The sequence below is a fragment of the Urtica dioica genome, chromosome 8 (genome assembly GCF_054948205.1).
Source record: "Urtica dioica subsp. dioica isolate 48M chromosome 8, U.dioica_male_clone48M_v1_H2, whole genome shotgun sequence".
NCBI lineage: Eukaryota > Viridiplantae > Streptophyta > Magnoliopsida > Rosales > Urticaceae > Urtica > Urtica dioica.
The window spans coordinates 36757832-36783920 of record NC_142763.1 but is presented as its reverse complement, the minus strand read 5'-3'; the positions used below and the strand labels follow the sequence as shown (position 1 = coordinate 36783920).

General features: G+C 36.3%; 3 protein-coding genes across 3 annotated transcripts; 2 read left to right on the top strand and 1 right to left on the bottom strand.

Annotated features, from left to right (window-relative positions):
- Nucleotides 1–5383: 5383 nt before the first annotated feature.
- On the top strand, nucleotides 5384–7308 carry LOC149389606 (uncharacterized). Its single transcript, XM_089622677.1, has 4 exons — nucleotides 5384–5464; nucleotides 5948–6464; nucleotides 6543–7243; nucleotides 7288–7308. The coding sequence occupies exons 1-4, from the start codon at nucleotides 5384–5386 to the stop codon at nucleotides 7306–7308; spliced, it is 1320 nt and encodes a 439-aa protein (XP_089478803.1).
- A 1543-nt stretch (nucleotides 7309–8851) lies between these two features.
- On the bottom strand, nucleotides 8852–9979 carry LOC149389605 (uncharacterized). Its single transcript, XM_089624309.1, has 3 exons — nucleotides 9733–9979; nucleotides 9486–9634; nucleotides 8852–9121 (listed from the first exon to the last, which is right to left on the bottom strand). The coding sequence occupies exons 1-3, from the start codon at nucleotides 9946–9948 to the stop codon at nucleotides 8980–8982; spliced, it is 507 nt and encodes a 168-aa protein (XP_089480435.1). The 5' UTR covers nucleotides 9949–9979; the 3' UTR covers nucleotides 8852–8979.
- Nucleotides 9980–15005: 5026 nt separating this feature from the next.
- LOC149389604 (DNA polymerase alpha catalytic subunit-like) lies at nucleotides 15006–25713 on the top strand. The gene is made up of 30 exons (XM_089623267.1): nucleotides 15006–15172; nucleotides 15270–15353; nucleotides 15436–15510; nucleotides 15697–15761; nucleotides 15920–16010; nucleotides 16118–16306; nucleotides 17351–17514; nucleotides 17649–17763; nucleotides 18928–19107; nucleotides 19197–19310; nucleotides 20190–20309; nucleotides 20401–20718; nucleotides 20799–20891; nucleotides 21100–21218; nucleotides 21342–21414; nucleotides 21536–21592; nucleotides 21708–21800; nucleotides 22443–22565; nucleotides 22652–22749; nucleotides 22834–22879; nucleotides 23241–23354; nucleotides 23455–23538; nucleotides 23640–23750; nucleotides 23852–23941; nucleotides 24031–24101; nucleotides 24355–24562; nucleotides 24655–24708; nucleotides 24811–24927; nucleotides 25162–25236; nucleotides 25360–25713. Exons 1-30 carry the CDS (start codon nucleotides 15050–15052, stop codon nucleotides 25504–25506), a joined length of 3411 nt encoding a protein of 1136 aa, XP_089479393.1. The 5' UTR covers nucleotides 15006–15049; the 3' UTR covers nucleotides 25507–25713.
- The last annotated feature ends 376 nt before the right edge of the window (nucleotides 25714–26089 follow it).

Below are 26089 nucleotides of genomic sequence, written 5' to 3'. Positions count from 1 at the left end.
GTATTCGAGCTTAAGTTGTAAATTATGATTTATCTATCCTTTATATGTTGTTTCATATCTCTATGTAAAAAAATAAAATAAAAACAACAGAACAAAAAAAAAAAGTGAGTGTTGTACTTTAGTTTATTAGGAATTTAACGTTGTTTTGCTAATTTATTGATGTTGGCTCTCAAGGGAGTTACGGTGTGCATCATTCGGTATATATTTTTTTCCTAAAAAAATAAAAACTAAAATGTGAGCATTGTAATTTAGTTCATTAGGAATTTAGCTTTAATTTCCAAAATTATCGATGTTGATTCTCAAGGGAGTTGCGGTTTGCATCATTTGCTATGTATTTTTTCTAAGAAAAAAGAACAGAAAAGAAAAACGAAAACAAAAAGTGTTGTAATTTAGTTTATTAAGAATTTTGCTTTATTTTCAAAATTATTGATGTTGGTTTTCTTGCGGTTTGCATCATTCAATATACATATATTTTTTAATATACCTATCTAAGATTTAGCTTTCCTGATATTTGTTTCAAGATGTTGTTGTTCGGTCTCAAGATGGTGTTTGTGGTTTGCACTTGAGTGATCAATGGAAAAAAAATCTGTACAGTACATTTCAAAGGTTATAATTTGAGGATTATATATGTTTTCAAGACTAGAAGAATGATACAAATTAATAACTTAAGTAGAAGCACGTAAATTGGTTTAAGCAACATTCAAGAAAAAAAATGAGTCAAGTGAACTTGTTAAAACTCAAAGACAATTCTCATATCATACAATACAATTGTTAAGTAGGCATGTCACAAGGTTTAAGATTAAAATTTTTTTAGAGGCCGGTTCACCGTAAATTGAGTCATTGAGGCAAAAATTGATACAAATACTATTTTTTTTGCGAGTGGGGCATACGCCCAAGGCCCACTCCCAAGGAAGGCCTATCTTTAAAAAAAAAAAAAAAAAAAAAAATTCTACCTGGGCTGCGAATTTGGAGCCCTAAAGCCCATTTTTGGGCTGTTCTTCTGAATCAAATAAAAGCCCAGCGATTATAACAGCCACATGATTATTTGGTGCGATTTTTTTCCCAAAGCAATTATTTGGTGCGATTATCAAGCCTAAATGGTTGTTTCTAATGTTAATATTATTAAATGGATTATTCTTGAAATCTCAAACGTTTTTTTTAACGTTATACTTATTCTCCCTGTTTCCTATATATACATCATTGAAGTTGGAAGAAAATTAATTCCGTTTGTAAAAAAAAAATTATTTCCAACTCAAACAACACAACTAGTTCAACTTCAAAGAAGGCTTTATTTGACATCAACAGACCCTGCGACCCTGCATACCAAAATTGTTCAGTAAGAGCATTTTCATCAAGTTATTTCTGTCTTATTGTTATTAACTAAATATTGTATTGTTATTTCTTATTGTTATTTACTAATTATTATAATATATTTTCAGGTTTATTAGAGAAAGAGAGATAAAGAAATCAAGCTATTTCCATCAAGCTATTTTCGGGTTTTATCTTTCTTTAACTCTTTTTATTTTTAATATTATTTTGCTTTCTATATGTTTTGTTATTTTTTTCTTGTCTTTGTTGTGTTTTTTTTTCAATATATTAGTAATTAGTATTAGTCGATATGTCGAGTAGGAAATACCTATCGGGATATGAAAAAAAACAAAAAAAAATAAAAATAGAAAATTTTGTTAAATCTCAAAAAGGAGCAATTGAAAAATTTGTTTTATGCAATAAAAAAGATCAAGCAAATTCAAGTAAACAATTGAATGAAGGAATAAATGAAGAGGTACTAGGCAATAACAATGATCCAATAGTAGAAAATACACAAAAAAATTGAGAATACATTAGATGATAACGAAAATCAAGAAAATAACGATGACATGAGTCGTATTTACGATCCGGGAAGATGGAAAAATTTAGATAGCAATTCAAAAATTCTAGTAATAGAGAAAGGTCCAATACGAGAAAGTGATATAAAGTTTCCCAAAGATGAAAACTCTAGACACTTTGCGATTTCTCATTATGTAAGAAACTTGTCAAATGGAGAGAAACATGATAGGAGATGGTTAGTTTATTCTAAAGATTTTGACAAAGTGTATTGTTTTTGTTGCAAACTATTTAGTGTTAAACAATGTATGAGTCAACTAGGAAATGAAGGAACTAGAGATTGGAAACACCTTAGTTACAAGTTGAAGAGTCACGAGACAAGCAATGAACATTTGATTAATATGAGTGCTTGGTTTGATTTTGAGGTAGGCTTGTCTAAGAATAAAACAATCGACAAAGATGTCCAAGAAAAAATTAATAAAGAGAAGGAACATTGGAAGAATGTCTTGGTAAGAATCATAGCCATTGTGAAAAGTCTAGCAAAAAATAATTTGGCATTTCGTGGAAGTAACGAAAAAATTCATCAAGAGAACAATGGAAATTTTTTGAGCTTAATTGAAATGATTAGTGAATTTGACCCAATCATGAAAGAGCATATCCGTCGTATTCAAAATGGTGAAATTCATAATCATTACTTAGGACATAATATTCAAAATGAATTGATTCAATTATTAGCAAAAGAGGTGAAAAATACAATTTTGAAAAAAATAAAAGAAGCTAAATACTACTCTATTATTCTTGATTGTACTCCGGATGTAAGCCACCAAGAACAAATGACTATGATCCTAAGGTGTGTAGATATTTCTAGAAATCCTATTATGATTCAAGAATATTTTTTGGGATTTTTGAATGTTGACGACACTTCCGGAAAGGGACTTTTTGATGAGCTTGTAAAAGAACTTGAATGTTTAGGGCTCGATATACAAGATGCTAGAGGTCAAGGATATGATAATGGATCTAACATGAAAGGAAAAAATCAAGGGGTGCAAAAAAGATTATTAGATATAAATCCTAGAGCATTATATACTCCTTGTGGTTGTCATAATCTTAATCTAGTAATTTGTGATGTTGCAAACTCTTGCGTTAGGGCCGTATCTTTTTTTGGAGTTCTTCAACGAATTTATACTTTATTTTCTTCTTCTCCCAAACGATGGAAAATTTTGAAAAATAATATATCTACTCTTAGAGTCAAGTCACTATCACAAACTCGTTGGGAAAGTCGTATAGAAAGTGTTAAAGCAATTAAATTTCAAGCTCCTAAAATTCGAGATGCTTTATTTGAGTTGGAAGAAACAAGTGAAGATCCAAAAATAAAGAGTGAATCTAAATGTCTAGCAATATATGAATTGGAGGATTTTGAATTTTTGCTAGGTATGACTATTTGGTATGATATTTTGTTTGTTGTCAATTCGGTTAGCAAAAACTTTTAAAGTGAAGATATTCATATTGATGATGCTATAGATCAACTAAAAGGTCTTGTTTCATTTTTTGAAAATTATCGTGAAAAAGGATTTGAATCTGCTTTGACTTCGGCAAAAGAAATTGCAATTGATATGAATATAGATCCTATATTTCGTGAGAAAAGAGTTATTCGTAGAACAAAGCATTTTGAAGAAAATAATGTTGATGATAACATAAGATCTCCCGAGGAGTTATTTAGGGTTGAGTATTTTCTTTTTATGGTAGATCAAGTGATAACTTCTCTTAGAACTAGATTTGAACAATATCAAGTATTTGAAAATCTATTTGGTTTTTTGTTTAACTTTAAAAAATTAAAGCTTTTAGATGAAGATACTTTGAAAAAATGTTGTTTAAATCTTGAATGTTTTTTAAGGTGTGATGGAAATTCTGATCTAGATGGCTTGGATTTATTTTCTGAATTACAAGTTTTAAGGGAAGTTTTTCAAAAAGATGATAGTAACTCGATAGAAATACTTAACTATATTAAGCACATTGATTCTTTTCCTAATGCTTATGTTGCTTATAGAATAATGTTGACTATTCTTGTTTCCGTTGCTTCCGCAGAGAGAAGTTTTTCGAAGTTGAAGTTGATAAAGTCTTATTTGAGATCATCCATGTCCCAAGAAAGACTTAGCGGGCTTGCTATTTTGTCAGTCGAAAAAGAGTTGCGCTAGACAAACTTGATTATAAGGATTTAATTTCTGAATTTGTATCTCGAAAAGCAAGAAAAGTGGATTTTGTGTAATTTTCTTATTTTTTTTTTATTTTTTTATTTGTTTTTTTAATAATTAAATTGACTGGTCTTGTTATTTTATATTTTATATTTTGTTTAATGATAAATTTATAACATATTATATTTTTAAATTAATTTAAATATAATTGTAAAAGGCCCCGTTTTTTTCAATCGCCCAAGGCCCAAAATTTCGTTGAGCCGGCTCTGCTCACCCCAAGAACAATATATTATATATATATATATATATATATATATATATATATATAAAGTAGAAGAATCCTCTCTACTTGAATGTGTCTTTTTAAAAAAAAATTAAAATAAAATAAGAGGTTGGACTCTAGACACAAGTAGTGTTTATTCTTACCGATTTATTTATAAAAAAATTAGGAAAATAATCAATTTAAACGTTTGACATTGCTAAATAGTCAACGTTTGGTAAACGTAAATCTAGGTAAATAGCCATAAATAATGACGTAACATAATATATGGAGGTGACTATTTATCTAATATTTATGTTAGTAAATACATGAAAATGACTATTTACCTAAGATTTACAAAATGTTGGTTATTTAGCAATGTCAAACGTTTAATTTAACTATTTATCTAATGGACCTTTTATTTATTTTTTATCAGAAAGATAAAAATGTCTGTAAAAAAACTTTAAATACATTTTTTTCAAACTTAAATATTTCTGAACATATTTTTTTTTTCAGGCTAAAATATATTAATTAGTACCATGACATACTATAAGTAATAAGTGTAGCCTAATAAACGATGGTCGTCGAGTAAGCTTGAAGATTTTTGGAGCGTTTGTTATCAACTCAAAAACTGTTTTTGAGTTTTCAAGAAGTGAAAGAGAAATTTCATTAATTGGGCTTAATAACCCATTAAATATCAAGATTAGACCCTAATGTTTAAAAATATCTAAATATGGACTTTTGTACCGAAAATGGACAAAAATGCCCCTGAGACTATATCAGCTCAGCCTCACTCTCACTCTCACACTCGCTCAAACTCTTTCAAATCCACTCAAATCCACTCAAATCCTCTCTACTTAAGCGGGTTTCAAAAGAATCATGGGTAAGATTACTAACTTAATCATTTTTACAAAGTTTATGAATGTATATGATAGAATGTAGCATAAAAAATCGATCAGATCTGAAAACAAAGTCCAAAATCTGGGTTTAACTTGTTTGTACGATGGTATACGATGAAATTTAAATTTGTGTACGATGAAATTTAGAAAAAAAATTGGATTCTGTACGATGCTGTACGATGGTGTACGATGGTATACGATGTTGTACGATGCCGTACGATGCCTCTTTTACAATGTACGATTCTGTACGATGCAGTACGATGTCTATCAGTAAGATGATGTACGATGATGTACGATAGTGTACGATGGTATACGATGTTGTACGATGCAGTACGATGGTGTGCGATATAGAAGCTTATTTTGCATAGTTTGACTGTTTTTTTGCAGTTTTTGTCATGATTAACGGCACTTGGGAGAAGGAAGGACACCAATGGGTTTTCACCAATGCAGAATTTCGTGCATTTGTAATTCCGAAAGAGGTAACGTACACGGAGTTAGTAGATTTCTTATACGAGAAGTTCGAGTTAGACAGATTCGCGTTCGACTTAAAACTCGAAGTCCCATACGAAGTCGGTACAATTCCAGTAGGTCCTGCCGTATTGAAGGACAATGGTGATGTTTCGCATTTTATGAAGCACAAATATCGTAATAGATTTCCACTCTGTGTAAGTTTGGTACCGAAACAGATCGAGGTCATTGCACCTATTGCGTATCGAGGACTATGTAAAGGGAAAGATGTGGAAGTTGGAATGGTGTCTCGCAATGAACCGAAGAAGAAACGGAATACTCTTGTTATCGAGGATCGACAAAAACATCCTATAATTGAAAACAAAGACGGTGGCTGTGACGATGACTTGTTTAACGAGTACAAGGGTGCCGGAAACGGTGACGAAGTATACAGGCGTGATAGAGATTGTAATCACAACAGTGACGAATATGATGGACACAATGGTGATGAATACGAAGATGGCGAAGGTGATGAAAACGAAGGTGGCGAAGGTGATGAAAACGAAGGTTGCGATGGTGATGAAGAGAATAGTGATGGATATGACGGAGATAACAATGGTAGAGGTGAAGAATTTGAAGAATTTGCCAATCCCGAAGAATATGAAGAATTTGTGGAAACGTTTACGGTACCAACGGGTCATTGTGAACCATCGGGTCAATGTCAGCGTGAGCCTCCGATGATCGGATCACCTATCGTTCCTTATTCATGGAAAGCACCCGAGTTCAGCGCCGATGATGTTGTGAAGGAAAACCCGAGTCATTATCCAAGTCATTCTTCTACAGGTAATTTAAGTGGATTGAAATGAGATTCAAGTATAATATGAAACCACATATTGTTTAACTAACCTTTGAAAGTAACAGGTAGCTCAGAAGAAATATATATTGGGCAGCAATTTGAAAACAAGCATGAACTGAAGAAACATATCCACTTGTACGCGTTGAAACATAATTTCGAATTTAGAGTGAAATCTTCTTCGAAAAAGAGATGGTATGTTCTATGCAAAAACGAGAGATGCACATGGAGGTTGAGGGGTGTCGTGCAGTGGTCTGAGATGTGGGAGATTACGTCGTACGAGGGTAAACACTCATGTGGGCGTGTTGTTCGAACAGAGGGCCATCGAGGAGCGGCACCATGGGTCATCGGTCACGTATTTAAAGACAAGTACTCAATTAACTCTATGGCGGAGTATTCGGCGCATAACGTCAGGGAAGAAGTGAAGACAAGATGGGGTGTGAACGTATCGTATTTGAAAGCTTGGAGATCCAGGGAGAAAGCTATTGGGTACGTGCGGGGTACGCCGGAACAATCGTACCAGAAGTTACCGTCTTGGCTGTACATGTTGAAGCAAAAGAATCCTGGGACGTTAACAGACTTTGTGCGAGATGGTGATAAATTCAAGTATGCTTTCTTTTCCATTGGGGCGTGTCGTAGAGGCTTCAAAGCATGTCGGCCGGTCATAGCATTGGACGGTGCATTTCTGAAGACAAAATACGGGGGACAGTTGCTTTGCGCAATTGCAATGGATGCGAATTCACAATTATATCCACTTGCATTCGGAGTTGTAGATAGCGAGTGTCATGCTTCTTGGATTTGGTTTTTGAGAAGATTGCGAGAAGCTATCGGTGAAGACGTACCTAATTTGGCGTTCATATCCGATCGTCACGTTAGCATCATACATGGTGTCGAGGTTGTGTTTCCTGGTATCCCTCACGGAGCATGTTACCATCATTTACAACTGAATGTCCAACACAAGTTCAAGACAGACCATTGTCGCTTTGAACTTTACGATGCGGCTTACGCCTTCAGTAAAACAGCATTCGAAGCTAATTTTAGACAGTTGAGACGTAAGGATGTCGAGATGGCAAAATATCTTGAAGAAGTTGGTGTCGATCGGTGGGCCAGAGCTTTCTTTCCTGGAAAACGGTAAGAGTCTAGAACTTCTTTTGTACTGAATTTTTTATGTCGTTGATTATATAAATCAAGTATGTTTTATATAGGTACGACCTAATGACGAGCAACAACGCAGAAAGCTTCAACAACAAAACAAGGAATGCGAGGACGTTTCCCATTACGACGTTGCTCGAGTTTATTCGATTCACACTCCAAACTTGGTTTTTTGAACGAGAAGAGATAGCGAACAAGTTGAACACAAAATTGACACCAACGTGGCAAAATGATCTCGCACAGCTAAATAATAAGGCACAGTTCGTCAATGCGTACGGACTTGGTCTATATGAATGTCATGTCAAAGACGTAAGAGGTGATTTCGATGTAGACCTTATGGCGAAGACGTGCACTTGCGGACTACCACAACAATTGAATATCCCGTGCGAGCATTCTATCGCAGCAGCCCAACATCGAAGCGTGGACGTGTACTCGTTATGCAGTGACTTTTATTTGAAGGAGACGTGGATTGAGATGTACAAGGAAGCCATATATCCGGTTGGCAATGAAGATCAATGGGATGTCCCGGATGAGATAAAAAACATGAAAGTTTCGGAACCCGTTGAAAAGAAGCAAGCCGGTCGACCGAAGAAAAGTAAACAAGGAAGAAGAAGAATTAATCGATACCCATCTCAAGGCGAAAAGATTGTCGTGCAGCGAAAATGCGGGAAATGTGGTGGTAGGGGACATAACAGAAAAACATGCACTTGGAGGGATTAAAACTTTAGACTTTGTGTGTTATTTTTATTTTTAAGTTTAAAACTTTAACGTTTATTTGAGTCACCTTTTTATCTTGTTTAATGGAGTGTCATCCGTCTCATGGACCTTTTTATACGGGACAATCAATAGACCACTATCCTTTTAAAAATTGGCAAAGTTTCATTTTATTAAAAAAATAGCTCACCAGTTCGAAGTAACTGAATTTAACTATTTTAGTTAATTTAATTTAATTCAGCTTAGTGAGCTATTTTTCTTTTTTAATAAAAGGAAACTTTTGCTAGAATCTAAAAAAAAAACTAGAATATTGATTATTTGTAACAAACTATCCTAATCTAGAATGAACAAGTTAGTTACACACTATCCTAATCCTACATGAAGCTATGATGGAAAAGCAAGCTTGTCAGTGGCGTCAAGATGCAACTTTAGTTCTTTATAAATGTCTCGAGTTCTAAACCCTTTGTGAATGTGTGAATTTTTTATGTTTTTTTTTTGTGAATCTCTTTAATTGAATTACATGTTTATAAGGTACAATAAAAAACACAATAGTCAACAAACCATCTCGATAATATGTTTATAAGGTACTATTACATAGAAAACCAAAAAGATAAAAAATAAACATCCGAAAATACAAAATCACGGGATAAGGTGGTTGTAGAATAAGTCCACGCACCATTTCTTCCTGAACATTCTCATATTCTCACTTTGAAGAGTGTCAAATGATTCGTTCAGTACTACGTGCTCGACATACTTCAATGCGAACATCCCGCAATCACCGCTACAACACAAGAATAAGTTGTCACAAATAGTTGAAACATAACTTGAAAAAACATGATTGTTTAGAGAAAGTTGTCAAAAAAAAGTTCAAATAACTAGTAAAATAACTTGTCAATTAAAACTTGTTAAAAAAAAAAAAAAACTTCTAAAATAACTTGTCAATAAAAACATGATTGTTTAGAGAAAGTTGTCAAAAAAAAGTTCAAATAACTAGTAAAATAACTTGTCAATTAAAACTTGTAAAAAAAAAAAAAAAACTTCTAAAATAACTTGTCAATAAAAACATGATTGTTTTAGAGAAAGTTGTCAAAAAAAAGTTCAAATAACTAGTAAAATAACTTGTCAATAAAAAGATAATTGTTTACCTGTAAGCACATTGTGGGACCTTGTCATCGACGATCCACGTCGGCACAGTGAACTTAATTTCACCATGTTCACTTTCCCGGTAAGAGTGGGGATGGTTCTTGAAGAAACCACCTATGGCCACAACCCTAGCAAATGCTCGACTCCAAGTCTGAATAATAAACATTTTAACAATGTTAAGTAACCCTTATAATTTAATTAATTGTTGCTCTAAGGTAATAATTGTGAATAACATAACATTTTACGTACCTCCATCAGCTCAGTGAAGTCCTTTTGATGTCTCGACGACTGCATGAGATCCTTTTGGCAGTCGAAGACGGTAATGGTCCAGGCCTCGATGTCGATCCGAAATGTGAACCAATGAAGGTTCTGGAAGTTCACGACGAACAGGATCTCTCGAGCACCATCCCAAGGCAAAATATCGGCGTCCCTATACCCAGTCATCGGGCTAATAGTTGCCCTCATGTCCCAGTCCACGGGTTCGGGCTCTGCTCCCAGTTCGATGACCTTGTTGATGTTCGCTTCTTCCGTTCTGAATCGGCCGTACACGTGCTGGACCCACCGACAATCCATGATTCGGACGTCTTGCCGATAACCGTCGAGACCTCGTTGGCGAGCCCGAACCATGTGAATCATAGCATCAATATGCTGAGACATTACAAACATATAGCGTTATTTTAAATTGATTGGAAAAAGTGAAATTATATAATAACGTACCGAATCATGTAGCCATTTGGTTTCTGTCAATATCGTGTCGAAGAAAATCGTGTCTGCGTCGCACGTCTTCAGTCGAACAGACTCCATGAATTTGCCGTCCCACTTTTTTATCCGCAACCACTTAACGAAATTATCAAACTCTTTTTGCTTCGCGTCCTTCAACGGCTTGAACTTGGGGATCGGCTTTTCCAAATACTTGGGCCTCGTCGGATCAGTGAATTCGGACCAACGCGACGTCTTCTGTCGCACTTGCCGATCTGGACGTGCCGGAGTAAGCTGTGCCTTCTGTCTTTTCCTTAGAGGAGTTGTGAGCGGGCGTAGCTTATCCGAAATGTCTTCTCTACGAGGACTCGACGAAGACGTCGACAACCTGGGAGAAGTCACCGGCCTGATCTCCGATCGCTTCGACGACTCGCGATGCGTTGAAGATGGCTTCTTCGACTTCTTCGATGACTCGCGATGCGTAGAAGACGGCTCTGACTTCTTCGATGACTCGCGATGCGTAGAAGACGGCTCTGCCTCATGCGATGGAGACGCCGGCTTTTGACTAGCCGCCGGAGGAGGAGGAGGAGGAGGAGGGGTCCGGCGTTTACGACCATCATCTTGGGTCGTGGGAATTTCACCCCCAGGCAAGCCCGTTGCGTCCTCGAACAAAATGTTCAGCCTCCTTCACATAGAAAGCTGAAAGTCAAAGTAATAAAATATGTCACAAAATTTAAACTTGTCAAAAAAATTTAAACTCAACTCTAAAATTTAAACTCAACTCTAAAATTTAAACTCAACTCTAAATTTTAAACTTAACTCTAAAACGTTAAATTATATTTAAACTTAACTCTAAAACGTTAAATTATATTTAAACGTAACTCTAAAACGTTAAATTAAATTTAAACTCAACTTTAAAACGTTAAATTAAATTTAAACTCTACTTTAAAACGTTAAATTATATTTAAACTTAACTCTAAAACGTTAAATTAAATTTAAACTCAACTTTAAAACGTTAAATTAAATTTGAACTCTAACCTGTCTAACACTCATGCGCTCAACTCTACGGCCGGTCGTGGCAAGAGAACGTAAGACTATCCCTTGTGACTGAATCATTCGTTTTTGGGATGCTAGCAGTTGTTCTTGAGATGCTCGCAGTTGTTCTTGGGAAGCTCGCATTTCTCCCCACATTTCCCGTGTTATGACAAAGGCCTCGGGAATGTCGGCGCGAGAGGTCGCTGTAGGCCTCGATCCCATTGCGGGAGTGGTCGGACTAGCAAGACGAACACGTGGAGTGTCTGACACGTGTTCGTCGTCGGAGTCTCCGACGATGGCATCTTTTGCAACAGTCGCGACTCGATCTATTTCTTCTTCGATGTCTCGCGGCTCTGTCGCATCTTCGCCCTCGACGTCTATGGGATACAGACATTTGCTCGTCTGTGTCTCGAGGAGAGTGAACATTTCTTTCTCTGGTGCCCTTGGTCTCAGCATTTGAAGAACACCCACCTACAATACATTAATAAACGTTACCAATATTCCAAAATAATGTAAAATACATTAATAAACGATAAATAATAAAAAAGTTACCGTTTTTTTATTCAAGACCGCCTCGATGTCTTTGCCCATTATGAGCACATTACTAGACCACGAGTGCATCCGGGGCACACGAATCCCCTGGTTCGACCCGAACCTCATCCCGATCTCTGGGATAGCCTCGTACGCCCAGTAATGAAGGGTATGGAGATTACCCGTCAATGTGTACTTGGCCTCTTTCTGTGCCACATCCGGCTTGTCCTTCAACTTCTTTTGCAGCGTTTCGTGATAACGCCGTAGGTTCACCGACAAGCTGGAATACGTCTCTGCCCAACTCAAATTTCCCCAAGGCATCTTGAAGAAGAAGGGGAGGTCTTGAACGATGTATAGAAATTTCTGCCACCTTTCTTCGATGGCTTTGTTGGCCGGCTGCCCCAGAAGATACCCGTAGACGAATACGAGCAGCCCGAGCTTGAACGCAGCGTCAGGGCTTCGACATATGGTGAACGCGTTGATCAACGCGCTCAACTTGCTTCCGGCAACGCCGTTCAAGTGATCCGTGATCAATCCATCGTTCTTTCGCTCGTCTTGTTCGGCTTTGGTCGGACCGTCTTCATAAGTCATCCCCGAGACGAGTGCGTACTCGAGGCGTCCAAATCGTACTCGTTTGCCTCCGATACCAAAATGTATCTCGCCGCGTACTGTCGCCTCGATCTTCTTCTGAAGGAGAGTATGTACGAGCACCGGTGAGAAACCAAGCTCGCTCTCCGTAAAAAATTGCTTGAACGGAGTCCCGAGGATTCGTTCTTTTATCCCGAGCTCATCGAATCTACTCCGTACAAGCTTCAAGATCCCCGTCCCACCGTACGTGATACGCCCCGGGAATGAGACGTTGTATATGTAGTTTAAATTGTCCTAAAAAAAACAACAAAATTAAATCAGAATCACAAAACAAGAAATTAAATTTTTTTAAAAAAATCATCGTATAGCATCGTACAGCATCGTATATCATCGTAAAACAAGAAATTAAATTTTTAAAAAAAATCATCGTATAGCATCGTACAGCATCGTATATCATCGTAAAACACGAAATTAAATTTTTTAAAAAAATCATCGTATAGCATCGTACAATATCGTATATCATCGTAAAACAAGAAATTAAAATTTTTAAAAACATCATCGTATAGCATCGTACAACATCGTATATCATCGTAAAACAAGAAATTAAAGTTTTTTAAAAATCATCGTATAGCATCGTACCGCATCGTACGACATCGTACAAAGTCGTACGACAATTTTTGAGAAAACATAAACCCATCGTACACCATTGTATCGCATCGTAGAGCTCTATGAATTTCATCGTACGACATCGTACAGCATCGTACGACATCGTACGATGCATCAATCTCATCGTACACTGGCCCTAATTTCAAACCCTAACATTCTAAATCCGACCCAAATCAACTCAAATCAACTCAAATAAGATTAATACTAACTCATAAACCCTATTCTAACTATTTCCAAAGACATTTAACAACAAATTAGTTGAAAACTTACCTTTTTAGATGACTTTTGAGCTCGAGATTTCTGTGTTTCACCGCCGCCGAAGATTGAAGCGTTTCCATCGTACGCCATCGTCCTTTATCGTATTATATTGTATTGGCTCGTACAAGATCGTATGCCGTCGTACAATATCGTAGGAGTTCTCAGTTTTTTCTTTGTTTTGAACGAGTGAAATGGAGGAGAGAGGGAGAGAGGCGCGAATGAGTTCAAATAGAGAACAGGGGTATATTTGTCCGTTTTGGGTCCAAAAGTCCATTTTTAGATATTTTAAAAAGTTAGGGTCTAATCTTGATATTTAATCAATTTTTAAGCCCACTTAATGAAATTTCTCAAGTGAAAATAGGAAACAAAACTGGAAAATGTGTTTGGTAAGGTGTTTTCGGAAAAAAATTTCAAAAAATTTTGAAGTTGTTTTGGAAAAAAGTAAAGAAAACTGAAAACAAATAAAAAGTGTTTTTGAAAAAAAAATTCTTCTCTTCTCTCGTCTTTTCATTCTTTCAAAAACAAAAATGAAAACTATACCAAACACTTTTTTCAGTTTTTTCACTTTCTCAAAAACAAAAATGAAAACTGTACCAAACAGCTTTTTGAAAACAACTACAAAATAGTTTTTCAGTACAACTACAAAAATTAGAAAACAAAAAATAAAAAACAGTTTGAGTTAACTACCAATTTTTCTTTTCTTCTTTATGTATTTATGTAGGGTTAGTGGGTTGAGCTTAAAAAAATGAGAGGGAACCTCGAAAATGAGAATGTTATTCGAATAATTAGAGGATATTATGGTCTTTTTAAGTAGCACAAGTTTCCCAAACCAATAAAATAATACGGAAATAAATTTGTCATCAATTCTCTATTTGCGCAAGAAAAAACTCCCGCCAGTATCGCTCTCCGCCGCTGCCGAACTGATGAAGAACAAAGACGAGAGAGCCAAAGATTTTTCCTCCGACAGCATCGTCGACGATATTATAGCGGAGCTCGAGTTTGACAGAGAGACGCGGAAGAGACTCCCTCCGATCACCGCAAGGAGCGTCAAATCGTTGCGCAGAGCCTCCTCTAGGGTTTCAACTGGTTCCGAATCGGATGTAATTGTTGGAAATGGAGGCTCCGTCTTGAATTATAGTCACGATCGCGGTATAGGTGAGCGAAATTGTGAATCAGGTCAAGCGGATGAGGAGGTTTTTCCGTTAAATGCGAAACTTACAAGAGAAGAAAAGGACTCAGCTTTTATCGCTACAGCCGAGTGGAAGGCGGTGAGAAATGGTGGTGATGTCGGAGGCTGTTCTTTAAACAGTGAGGAGATTTTGGATTTTGATTTGGATTCGGATGGGTCGTTCCGCTTCTACATACTTGATGCCTATGAAGAGCTTTATGGTGCTAATGCAGGCAATCTCTATCTATTTGGGAAGGTAAAAAGGAGATGTTGTCAAAGATTCATATCCACGATCTCATAATTTCTGGTTGAATTATCTTCTAGTTTGTCTGTATCTCTTTTCCTGATGATTTATCACACTTTCGCGTATGCTATCATTTTGTGGAAGAAAAGAAAAAAAAAAACATTGATTTTCTGGTAAGATTGTCATTTTGATGATATCACCCTCTGGCAACCTATATTTATAAATTCAAACAACCTGTCTTTTCTCTCAGAAGCCCTGCTATTTTGTTATTATTTGTGTTTGAAGCTTCGTAACATTGACCCTACACCATATTTGACTGAAATATACAGGTCAGATCTGGAGCTGCTTATCACAGTTGCTGTGTAGTAGTCAAGAACATGCAAAGGTGTGTGTACGCTATTCCAAATAGGTCTGTTTTCGACCTTGATGAAATGTCGAGGCTCGAAAAAGACGCGGAAGAGTCTCGAATTTCATCTGCCGATTTTCGCAAGAAGCTGCAAGTAAGTTTATGAATCAATGGTGCATTGAAGTTCGAATTCGTTTGGTCTTTTTGTTATTCGTTTTTTGTTTTTACATGCTCTTTGTTTCTTATCTTAGGATGCGTCTTCCAGATTGAAGAATGACATCACAAGACATTTGTTAGATCTAAACGTATCAAATTTTTGCATGGCTCCAGTTAAGGTTGTCTGTGGATATTTTTCATTTCTTTTGTTCAGGCTAATTTTGTTTTTATGGCTGATGCTCAACTCAAAATGGTTTTCAGAGGAAATATGCCTTCGAGCGGTCTGACATACCATCTGGGGAGAATTATGTATTAAAGATCAATTATCCATTCAAGGTACATCGATAGCATATGAATAAAATAATAATCCACGTAGATCACATATTTAAGCTAACCTAGTTACATTTTTTTACAAAGATGTCGTGATGCGTTAATATGGAGATGGGCTGTCTATCTTTCCATCGTTTTTAAAGTCCTCGCCTCTATATTACTAGTCATATCAGTTCTTGATTCTGTTGTCAGGACCCACCACTTCCTTCTGATCTAAGAGGGGAAACATTTTCTGCTCTACTAGGAACGCATACCAGGTATTGAAAGAATTATCCAGTCCCATTCTGTTGTTTGATGATTTATGTGGAGTGATAAATCCCCTCTCTTCCTCTAATTATTAGATTTGTTCACATTTGTTGACTGCCTGTTAAAATTTTCATGTAAGGAAGAGAATCTGACACATTATATTATGCAGTACTTTGGAGCTTTTTCTTGTCAAAAGAAAAATAAAGGGACCATCTTGGCTCTCAATTTCCAAGTTTTCTACTTGCCCATCTGCGCAGAGGGTAAGTTAGATACTGTTCACCTTGTTTCATTTGACTGTTTTCTTGTTTAAGTTTTATCTTTCATGTTGTCAATTAATCACTCACCATTCGTTTTTATGCTGTCACAGGTCAGCTGGTCTAAATTTGAGGTTATTATTGATAATCCTAAACACGTGGTAGTTTCAACTTCATCAAAGATAACGATAGAGACTCCTCCTGTGGTCGTTACGGCCATAAGTTTGAAAACAATTATCAAGGAGAAGCAAAATGTGAATGAAATTATTGCCGCATCTATAATTTGCTGCAAGAAGGCAAAGGTTTGTTATCTTAACTTATTTTAGACAACATACAATTTATTTTGTGCTTAGTTCTTGTGGTCCTAATTTGACGGAAAGACTAGAACTAGCTTCTACTTGACATTTATTTGAACGAGACAAAATTAATTTAAATATCTACATTCGGGTATTTTTTTTAATTATAAGCAAACAAACAAAAATCTACGCGAATATGTACTCGAGGACCTTGATATCAGAAGGATCTGGGCCCACTGTTTATTTATTCAAGCCTGTATGGAAGTCCTCAGCGTCTAAGAAAGTCCAAATATCCAGCAAGATGCTGTCTCTGAAAACAGTCAAGACTGCATAGGTTAATCAGAGACATATTCTGCACATCGAAGAGCTAAAGAAAACATCGAACACCAATTTCTCGGTTTCTGTTGTTTGGCCTGTATGGAGTTGGTTATTTTTGAAGGTCTCTCGGGATTCAGCCCTCCGGCCACCATCAGCGCGAAAAGGATTAATTCCGTGAGGACTGGTGTTTTGGCAGTGTTGTTGTTTGTTTGGGGGAAGAAAGAAAAAATTGTTGGTTCGAGAATGAAGAATGAACCTCAGTGGCTTACTTGAGGGTACTTATCATAGCATATGGTTGTCTTCGTGTAAGGAATCTACAAATCACTCCTTGGCAGTGCTCTCAGGGGACTGAGCAATTGCACTTTAGTCCCATGCTTTGTTCCCCTGTTTTGTATTCTTGGCTTTAGCTCAGGCTTTGTTTCTATAAAATTGTGTCTAAGTGCATACTCTTTCCCTAAATCACTGGGTGGCATGTTTGTTTGCTTATTGTCCGTGTCTTAAGGAATTTATTCCAGTGCATGGGAAGTGTAATTTAATGTACTTCTGTGTCCAATAGTGGCAATCCCTTCCAACTAATGTTTTGCTCATAGCATTAGATGTTGGATGATTACAGTATTCTACCTTTTTGTATGGAGTTTAAAACTGAATTTATATTTTATTGTACGTTATTATGGTGCTACTTTAATGCTTATCTCTTTTTCAACGAACCTCGTATGCCGTCTGACCTTTCAGATTGACACTCCAATGCTGGCATCAGAATGGAAAAATCCCAGTATGCTAAGTCATTTTACCGTTGTCCGTAAACTCGATGGGGGAATATTTCCTATGGGATTCTCTAAAGAGGCCACAGAGAGAAACTCACAGGCTCGCTCAAATGTCATAAGTTTTGAAAGCAGGTACCACTTTACTTGTATGTCTTGGCCAGTCTCTCTCTCTCTCTCTCTCTCTCTCTCTCTCTCTCTCCAATGAACTATAGTATGACAACTATCAGAACGTCTATTATTCACACACAATTAACTTTGAGTTGCAGTGAAAGGGCTTTGTTGAACCGTTTAATGATTGAATTACACAAGCTGGACAGTGACGTTCTGGTGGGGCACAATATATCTGGGTTTGATCTCAATATTCTACTCCACCGAGCTCAGGTCAGGAATCATTTTACTTATTTATCCCGTAGATTTATATCCTTATTTCATGCTTTTTATGCACACCAATGTGTATCCTTTTAATTCGTACTTCGATATGACTTGAATGGATTTTGCCAATGCATTAAATTGCTTCAATCGGAAATGCCATGAAAAATTACGAATCCAGACTACGAGAGAGGCTAAAAAGACCGAAGCAAACGTTAATCGTATGCAACACCCTGAATCCCCGAGCCTACACTCGAAAGTTGAGGCAATCACTAGGGAAAAAAAATTACAAAATACTAGACCAGTCCCTACACAAGTCCGCTAAAGAATACATTCTGAAGTCACTACAAGATGAAATCATGTAAAGAGCCATAAAGCGATACAATCATTAATATTTTCAACCAGCACATATCCCATGTGGCGCTTGCACGAGATCGCCTGTTTTCGAACCCCTCCCGAAAAACTGTTTCATGATCTTCTCTACGTCTTCGGTGATCCCCGCAGGGAATCTTGAAGATAGACATGAAATAGGTTGGGATCGTGGAAAGGACGAAATTAATGAGAGTCGTCTTTCCTCACTTAAAGAGTCAACTGCATTTCCAACGTCTTTTTCACCACTTTAGACATAACTGGGTCCCAAAAAGATTTTCTTCTTGGATTTTCATTCAAGGGCATGGCCAAGTGGCTTTTTGGCCATTTAGCTTCCTTAAATCCCAAATAAACGACAATAGCATCAGAGTCCTCTTCTGGGCAGTTAATACTCGCAATGTTGCTCTTCTCGATGTTGATATTGAGTCCGGACGCCCAACAGAATTGTCGCACGATTAATTGCGAATTTTCCCAACTCGTCCCATTGGTGAATTGGTGGGAGTCCCGACGGCGAGCGGATAGAACTGATTCGATCTCACTCCTGTTTGGATTCGCCACGATAGCGAGTCCGCAACAAGTACAACCCCTCTTATTTATATAGCATAACCATATAGTATCATTCTTTGTTACTAATTATTATTGTTAAGAACATTCTGTTAATTTTTTTTTATCCTGTGCATTCGTTTCTTCAGCTTTGCTTGAGTACTTATCTTTGTTATAAAATGCACAATTAGCAATGGCATCCTGCATGCTTCATTTACTGAGGTTCCTTTATTTCGGAAATGGTTAAATGTCTGAATTTCTCAGGTTTGCAAAGTTCCAAGCAGTATGTGGTCAAAAATTGGTCGCCTTAAGCGTTCAGTGATGCCTAAGCTTTCCAAAGGTAATAGCATGTACGGGTCTGGAGCAAGCGTAGGGATTATGTCTTGCATTGCTGGTCGGCTTTTATGTGACACATATTTAATGTCACGTGATCTATTGAGAGAGGTATGTATGGTATTTAGTCAGTAGAGAACAAAATGCGAGAATCCCAGTTAAATGGTTTCTGCATCTCATATTTATGTGGCTCCTTCTAGGTTAGCTATTCGTTGACGCAACTTGCCAAGACCCAACTAAACAAAGCCAGGAAGGAAATAACAGCACACGATATTCCGCAAATGTTCCAAAATGCGGAATCCCTCATGGAACTAGTACGTTTAAAGATGCTTTTACTTAGACTGAGATTGCATGCTTTTACTTGATAAATAAAAATTAATTGTCTATCTTTTTATCTTTCTATATTTACATCTGTAATTTATAATTGTACCATAAGCTATTCGGATACTCATACTTTGTTGCTTATTTTGCATGCTGGCAGTTCAGTTTTTCATTCTCCTATAGTAGTCACTGATGTCAAGTGTCAGCTTGTAACTAATTATAAAAGTTTGAAATATGTATATAATTATAAATTTTGAAATATGTAACTAATTATGCTGATGATGGAAGATCAGCATAACATACGTCCCATCTTCACAGCAAAGTAGCAATGTTCTAACCAAAAAATACTATTCAAACCAGTGTTTAAAGACATAGCAATCAGGCTTGGCTTATTTAGTGTGTACTTTCCAGCTTGAGGGGGGAATGTAGCGGTGTTAAGTTGCTAGGCAGTTAATCTGTTTCCTAGTCCTTAGGCTGAGTTGTTACTAAAAGAATAGGTCTTCTTAAATTAAAATAAAAATAAAAAAGGTCTTGTAAATTTGTAATCTTTTTATATGTATCGTACATGTAATTGATAAAAATTAATCAGCAGAAGTTCAAGTTGATCTCTTCTCTTCTAGCCGGGTTTGGTTCTCGTCTGTTTCTCCCTATGTTTTTTAATTCAGTTTTTGTGTCCATTATGCTTAGTGCAATCTGTCAGTCTTTCCTTGGTGTTGTTATAAATTTAATATTCAGAATGTACGCGATGTATGATTTTCCAGTGATACCCTTAAACCCAAGCTACCTGTACAAGATTTATGTTCTCCGGTTACTGGATATAATTCTATAGAATGGTGTTGGCATGTGATTTATATTGTTCGCTGTGTATGTAGATTGAATACAGCGAGACAGATGCCTGGTTGTCCATGGAACTCATGTTTCACCTGAGCATTCTTCCCCTCACACGCCAGCTAACTAATATCAGTGGTAACTTGTGGGGTAAAACTCTTCAAGTAAGTACAAGATAGTCTATTCTTCATTTCCTATTTCAAGTCTGATAATGTAAGTTTTAAGCTCTATCGATCTCTGAATTCATATTTTTAGGGTGCTCGGGCACAGAGAGTGGACTATCTCTTATTGCACGCGTTCCATGCTAAGAAGTACATTGTGCCAGACAAGATTTCGTCTCACACGAAGGAAACAAAGCTGACAAAACGTAGACTAGGTGCTCAAGATATAAATGTTGACGAGGTGGATGTTGACGAAGCAGCTTTGGATGATGATGTTTCTCAGAATGGTAACGGAAAAGGGAAAAAAAGACCTGCATATGCTGGTGGATTGGTCTTGGAACCAAAAAGAGGCTTGTACGATAAGTACATATTGGTTTTAGACTTCAACAGTCTTTACCCTTCCATCATTCAGGTCAATAACGCTAATCTATTACCATACTGCCCTTCTCCGACTAAAAATTTGTGTTTATGAGCTGACACCTTGGTTTACAGGAATACAATATATGCTTTACCACAGTGGAAAGATCTCAAGAAAGTCAACTGTCCTGTTTACCATCTACTAGGACACCGGGAGTACTACCCGAGGTGTCATTTCCTCGGATAAAATCCTCTCGTAAATTTTTGTTCTTATCTGATTAGTGGATTTTTGCATTATGTAACTGCTGTTTGTATCAAGAACTTCTGGCTTTTGCTTTATAAATGATAAATCATTCTGATAACAAGTTTGGAAAGTATAATTTTATTTGTCTATTCGGAAAGTGCCTGAAGTATATCTTCTCGACTAATTTTGCAGCTGCTTAAGAATCTAGTTGAAAGGAGGAGAATGGTGAAGTCGTGGATGAAGACAGCTTCCGGAATAAAGGTCCAACAATTTGACATTCAACAACAAGCATTGAAGCTCACAGCAAACAGGTTGGCCCAAGCATTTTTTTTATGTTATTTTTTGCTTTTACTTTGTTATCCCCCCCTTGAATAAAGCATTCGTCGTTACGCGAATTTACTTCTATCTGTCTGACTTTCTCTCATCATGTTCAGTATGTATGGATGTCTGGGATTTTCCAATTCAAGGTTTTATGCAAAGCCACTGGCAGAGCTTATTACTCTCCAGGTATGAAAGCTCCTGCGACTCACATGCAATTCGTTGGACACGCTGATCACTTTTCCAAAGAGATATACCTAGAAAGTGCTTTTATCATGCATGGATTCATAATTTACATTTATCGTATTAGGGAAGAGAGATTCTACAAAGCACCGTTGATCTTGTTCAGAACAAATTAAACTTGGAGGTAGTTTCTTGTTTTATCTGAACTTTATAGTTTGATGGATGTTTAGTTGTAGATATTGGTTTATGATTGGATGGTTAAGTTTAGCTATTTAATATACAATTTTGGTCTTTGGCAGGTTATCTATGGTGATACGGATTCAATTATGATTTACAGTGGTTTAGATGATATAGCAAAAGCAAAAGCTATTGCTGTAAAAGTCATCCAAGAGGTGAGATCATAAGGAAGAACTAGTTCGTGCAGTACATTTTTTTTATTAATGATAATAGTCATGTTCTTGAAGTTTTTTACTGTCCATATGTGGCTCAACAGTTTTATAGTAATAGGAAAGTCTAGTGATTTTTCCTTGTATTAATCAGTCCAAAGGTTGCGTGGTTGTTAAAATATAATCTTACAAAATATCTCTGTTTCCCAAAAAAAAAAAAAATCTCTATTTCCCAAAAAAAAAAAAAAATAGTAGTAGCTGTAATAGTAGAATGAAGAAGCAGGAGCAGAAGCAGAAGAAAGCCTTTAATTCATTTTAGAATAATATTGGTACACTAGAGTTAGGATAAAAATATAGAACCAGCCCCTTGAGCAAATGTGACCGTTTGACGAGTTAGAAGAGCTAACGTTTCTTTTTCAAATGTGAATATCTGGGAAAAATGTTTATTCTGCGTGGTTTACAAAAGTATTGGACCTCATTTGTTTTCATTACAATAACAAAAATATTTGTGGGTTTATTTTTTATTTATTATTTTATATCTATGTATTCAGCATATTCACGTCCATGGTGTGATTTTTCCTTTTCAATTTGTTTCTTTTTTGTTTGAAAGAGTTTAAAGGCATGAGTCTCTATTTCTTGTTCGTATAGGTTAACAAAAAGTACAGATGTTTAGAAATAGATCTTGATGGTGTGTACAAAAGAATGCTGCTTCTCAAGAAGAAAAAGTATGCAGCTGTAAAAGTGCTGTCCAAGGATGGGAAACCCTTTGAGGTATACAAAAACTTAACGACCATTTTTGCTCTATTACTCACAAGGGAAAAACAAGACATTGCATAATTTTTCATTTCTTGCTATAGGTCATTGAGCGTAAGGGTCTTGATATGGTTCGTAGAGATTGGAGCTTAGTCTCTAAGGAACTTGGAGATTTCTGCTTAAGTCAGATTTTATCGGGAGGGTAGACCATTCAGCTTTGACTTTTACCTTTTCCCATTTCAAGATATATAAATTTTACATTTATCCATCTGGATTATGTCCCCAGGTCTTGTGAGGATGTCGTTGAAGTGATTCATAGCTCTCTAATTAAAGTATGTTCCCATTTTTTATTCTATATCCATTTATGTAGTAGCTACAGCTAAAATTGAAGACCAAAAGTTATTCAATGGCTGGAATAAGGCCTAAAGTAGGCCTCAGCCAAAAATCTCAATAGAATCATTTTCTTCTATCTTGAGCACAAGATTAGTTTGCCGACTTGAATTGGAAAGCATGAGAAGATTCCGTTTTCAACTTTTTACATGCTGAATTGTTAGGTTCTGGTTGATTCCTTCCAATCAATCCAAGTGGTTTTGGGAGTCCCAATCTATTTTTGCTATCTTGCTGAATCGATTTTAGCTGTTGGTGGCGGCTTAAATGAACCATTGATCATAGTCAATTTTTCGTACCCATTAGGCGCAGGAGGATATGAGAAACGGACAAGTAGCCCTTGAGAAGTATATCATCACAAAAACTTTGACAAAATCACCTGAGGCCTACCCAGATGCCAAAAACCAACCACATGTTCTGGTAATTTTGATATATAGTTTTGATATTAGCTGTGTGTTGTCAATCTTTGGTCCTCCTATCGATTTGAGCTTTTAAGACAAGTTCCAATGATATTTTGTAGGTCGCACAAAGACTGAAGCGAAGTGGGTACACCGCCGGTTGCTCTGTTGGTGATACAATCCCTTATATTATTTGCCGTGAGCAGGTTTGTATTATAGTTACTTTAATCGCTCGAACCGTCTAAATTCTTGAGTAGTATACGAGTTTCTCCATCATGTGGTTTACAATTGTTCCATTTTCAAACAGGGAACTAGTTCAGTTGGTTCAACTGGAATTGCCGTGCGAGCAAGACATCCTGATGAGCTGAAAAAAGCTGGGAAATGGATGATTGACATTGAATACTACTTGTCTCAGCAGGTATCATCTTATCCATTTTGTACCCGATTTTCACATCCGCCGAGATAATTATTACATTTACACTTCACATTGTTTGATGGCTAAACTTTTTTGTGTGGTAGATACATCCTGTGGTATCACGTCTCTGTGCTTCAATTCAGGGTACTAGCCCAGAACGTTTGGCTGATTGTTTGGGACTAGACTCATCCAAGGTACATTGTTCCCCTTCTTTAAAGATGATTCGCAAGAAAGACCGAAGCTTCTGCCAGATTTCTTAAGCTCTTTTATTTTATTCTTTCAGTTCAAAAGTAGTCCGGCAGTAAGCAGCGATCCTTCTAGCCCGCTCCTCTTTTCCGTTGATGCCGAGGAAAGGTAATCTTGTTTGGTATATATTTCCTCCCATGGCACTACCTCTTGGTGTCCATACTTTTCTATGTTTATCAGCATTGAAAAGATAAGAAGCTTTAGAAGAAAAAAAAAACATTAGTTTGGTACCTACGTTCATTATAAATCATGGATTTATTTATGGTTTCCAATGATTAGTTTTGCTGGATTTTCATTTGTCTTCTGGATTACATCTTTACTAACCTAACTACAATTGATAACAATCATGCCCAAGCTGCAGATATCGAGGATGTGAGCCATTAGTCCTGTCATGTCCCAGCTGCTCTGGAACGTTTGACTGTCCGGGTATCTTCAGTTCTGTTTGTAAGTCAGTCAAGGAAAGGAAAATGAAGCAAGAAGAAGAATCTATATTTAATTTTTGGCATAGATTGCACTGCCCAAAATGTCCCGAGGAAGGCAAGCTGTCTCCTGCAATGATAGCCAACCAGGTATTCTTGTTGCTTTTCTAGATTGCTCTCTTTTTGCTTTGGTACATTTCTTGATAATAGAGGAATCGCTGTGAATGTGAACTCATCTATAGGTGAAGAAGCAAGCAGATGGGTTTGTTTCCATGTACTACAAGTGCATTATGACGGTAATTACCTCTTTTACCTTACTGACTTAATGGACCTGTGATCAAGGTAATGATTGTTTATATTTTTTATGTTAAAATCTCATTCGTTCATTTGTCCTTCAGTGCGACGATGAAACTTGCAAATACACAACTCGTAGCTTCAATCCTCGACTTGGTGATTCTGAAAGAGGCACAGTGTGCCCAAATTATCAAAGCTGCAATGGGCATCTCATAAGAAAGGTTTTCCATACAAAATGTGTTTTGTTAGAGGAATAACATTGGTTATAACGAAATGTTGTTCACTACCATAGTGATGTTACTATGTACATGTTAACTTCTTACAGTTGTTACATAATTTTGTGGTTTCAAATGTCCAATCTATAAATATATTCGTGTATATATATATATATATATGTGTATATATCTATATATATATATTCCGTGAAACTGACTTGTATCACAATTGACACGCAGTACTCCGGAGCAGATCTGTACAAGCAGCTCACATATTTCTGCCATGTTTTGGACACGGTTCACTGCATAGAAGAGGTAATTACTTTTTATTTAGATTAGGCAATGAAGTTATCGCAACACCCCTTGTAGTTTTTTTTTTTTTAAATAATTAGGTGATTTGGCTATTTAAAATTAACGTGTCTGTCATGGGAAATGCAGCTGGATTCAAGCACTAGATTGTCAGTAGAGAGAGAGTTAACCAGAATTTGGGAATCGGTCAATTTGGCTGCAGCAACAGTGCAAAATATCCGGGACCGATGTGCCTATGGGTGGGTTCAATTGCACAATATAGCCGTGGCAGTTTAATTGTTTGATGCTTCTAGTGGAAGATAATACTAGTGAATGCACCATACTATATTTCATTTGTATTTAATCTTTACGATTATTAGCGGTTATTTATTTGTTTGCCATGTAAGGTAGCCAGTAGCAACCAGTGTTGGTTATTATCGAGGATTAAAATACTGATATCGAAGTTCTGATTTTACTGATATATCGATTACCGACGGATATATCGATGGGTATATAATAACAATTTCAATACCGACTACTGATGGTACCGATGATATATCGATTACTGATCAGTATATAGACAAAATTCTATAACAAAATATAATTTAAAATAAAATTCTAAATATGTCTCAATATCCAAAATATAAAATAATTTATTATTATGATAAAATAGTTCTCAAATGCTACATATTCAAGACAACAAATAAATTCAAAATATACACAAACATTACAAATCATAAAATAGTATTCAAATGTACTAATTTTTAATACTAACTCAAATATTATTGATTATTGTTTACATATAATGAATTAATGATATAATTTAGGGTCCATTAGGTATATAACCATGTTTACAGTTTCACATTGCTATATAACCAAG

Excerpts from the sequence above, each read along its gene's own strand:
- LOC149389605 (XM_089624309.1), bottom strand. The coding sequence starts at position 9,948 with ATGAGGGCAACTATTAGCCCGATGACTGGGTATAGGGACGCCGATATT. Across the intron at positions 9,635-9,732 it reads ACTTCACTGAGCTGATGGAG|ACTTGGAGTCGAGCATTTGC; the intron begins GTACGTAAAATG and ends TTTATTATTCAG. Across the intron at positions 9,122-9,485 it reads GTCCCACAATGTGCTTACAG|CGGTGATTGCGGGATGTTCG; the intron begins GTAAACAATTAT and ends CTTGTGTTGTAG.
- LOC149389606 (XM_089622677.1), top strand. The coding sequence starts at position 5,384 with ATGCCGTACGATGCCTCTTTTACAATGTACGATTCTGTACGATGCAGT. Across the intron at positions 5,465-5,947 it reads GTAAGATGATGTACGATGAT|AAGAAACGGAATACTCTTGT; the intron begins GTACGATAGTGT and ends AATGAACCGAAG. Across the intron at positions 7,244-7,287 it reads ATCCACTTGCATTCGGAGTT|ATTGCGAGAAGCTATCGGTG; the intron begins GTAGATAGCGAG and ends GTTTTTGAGAAG.
- LOC149389604 (XM_089623267.1), top strand. The coding sequence starts at position 15,050 with ATGCAAAGGTGTGTGTACGCTATTCCAAATAGGTCTGTTTTCGACCTT. Across the intron at positions 15,354-15,435 it reads TTTGCATGGCTCCAGTTAAG|AGGAAATATGCCTTCGAGCG; the intron begins GTTGTCTGTGGA and ends AATGGTTTTCAG. Across the intron at positions 16,011-16,117 it reads CTTGCCCATCTGCGCAGAGG|GTCAGCTGGTCTAAATTTGA; the intron begins GTAAGTTAGATA and ends ATGCTGTCACAG.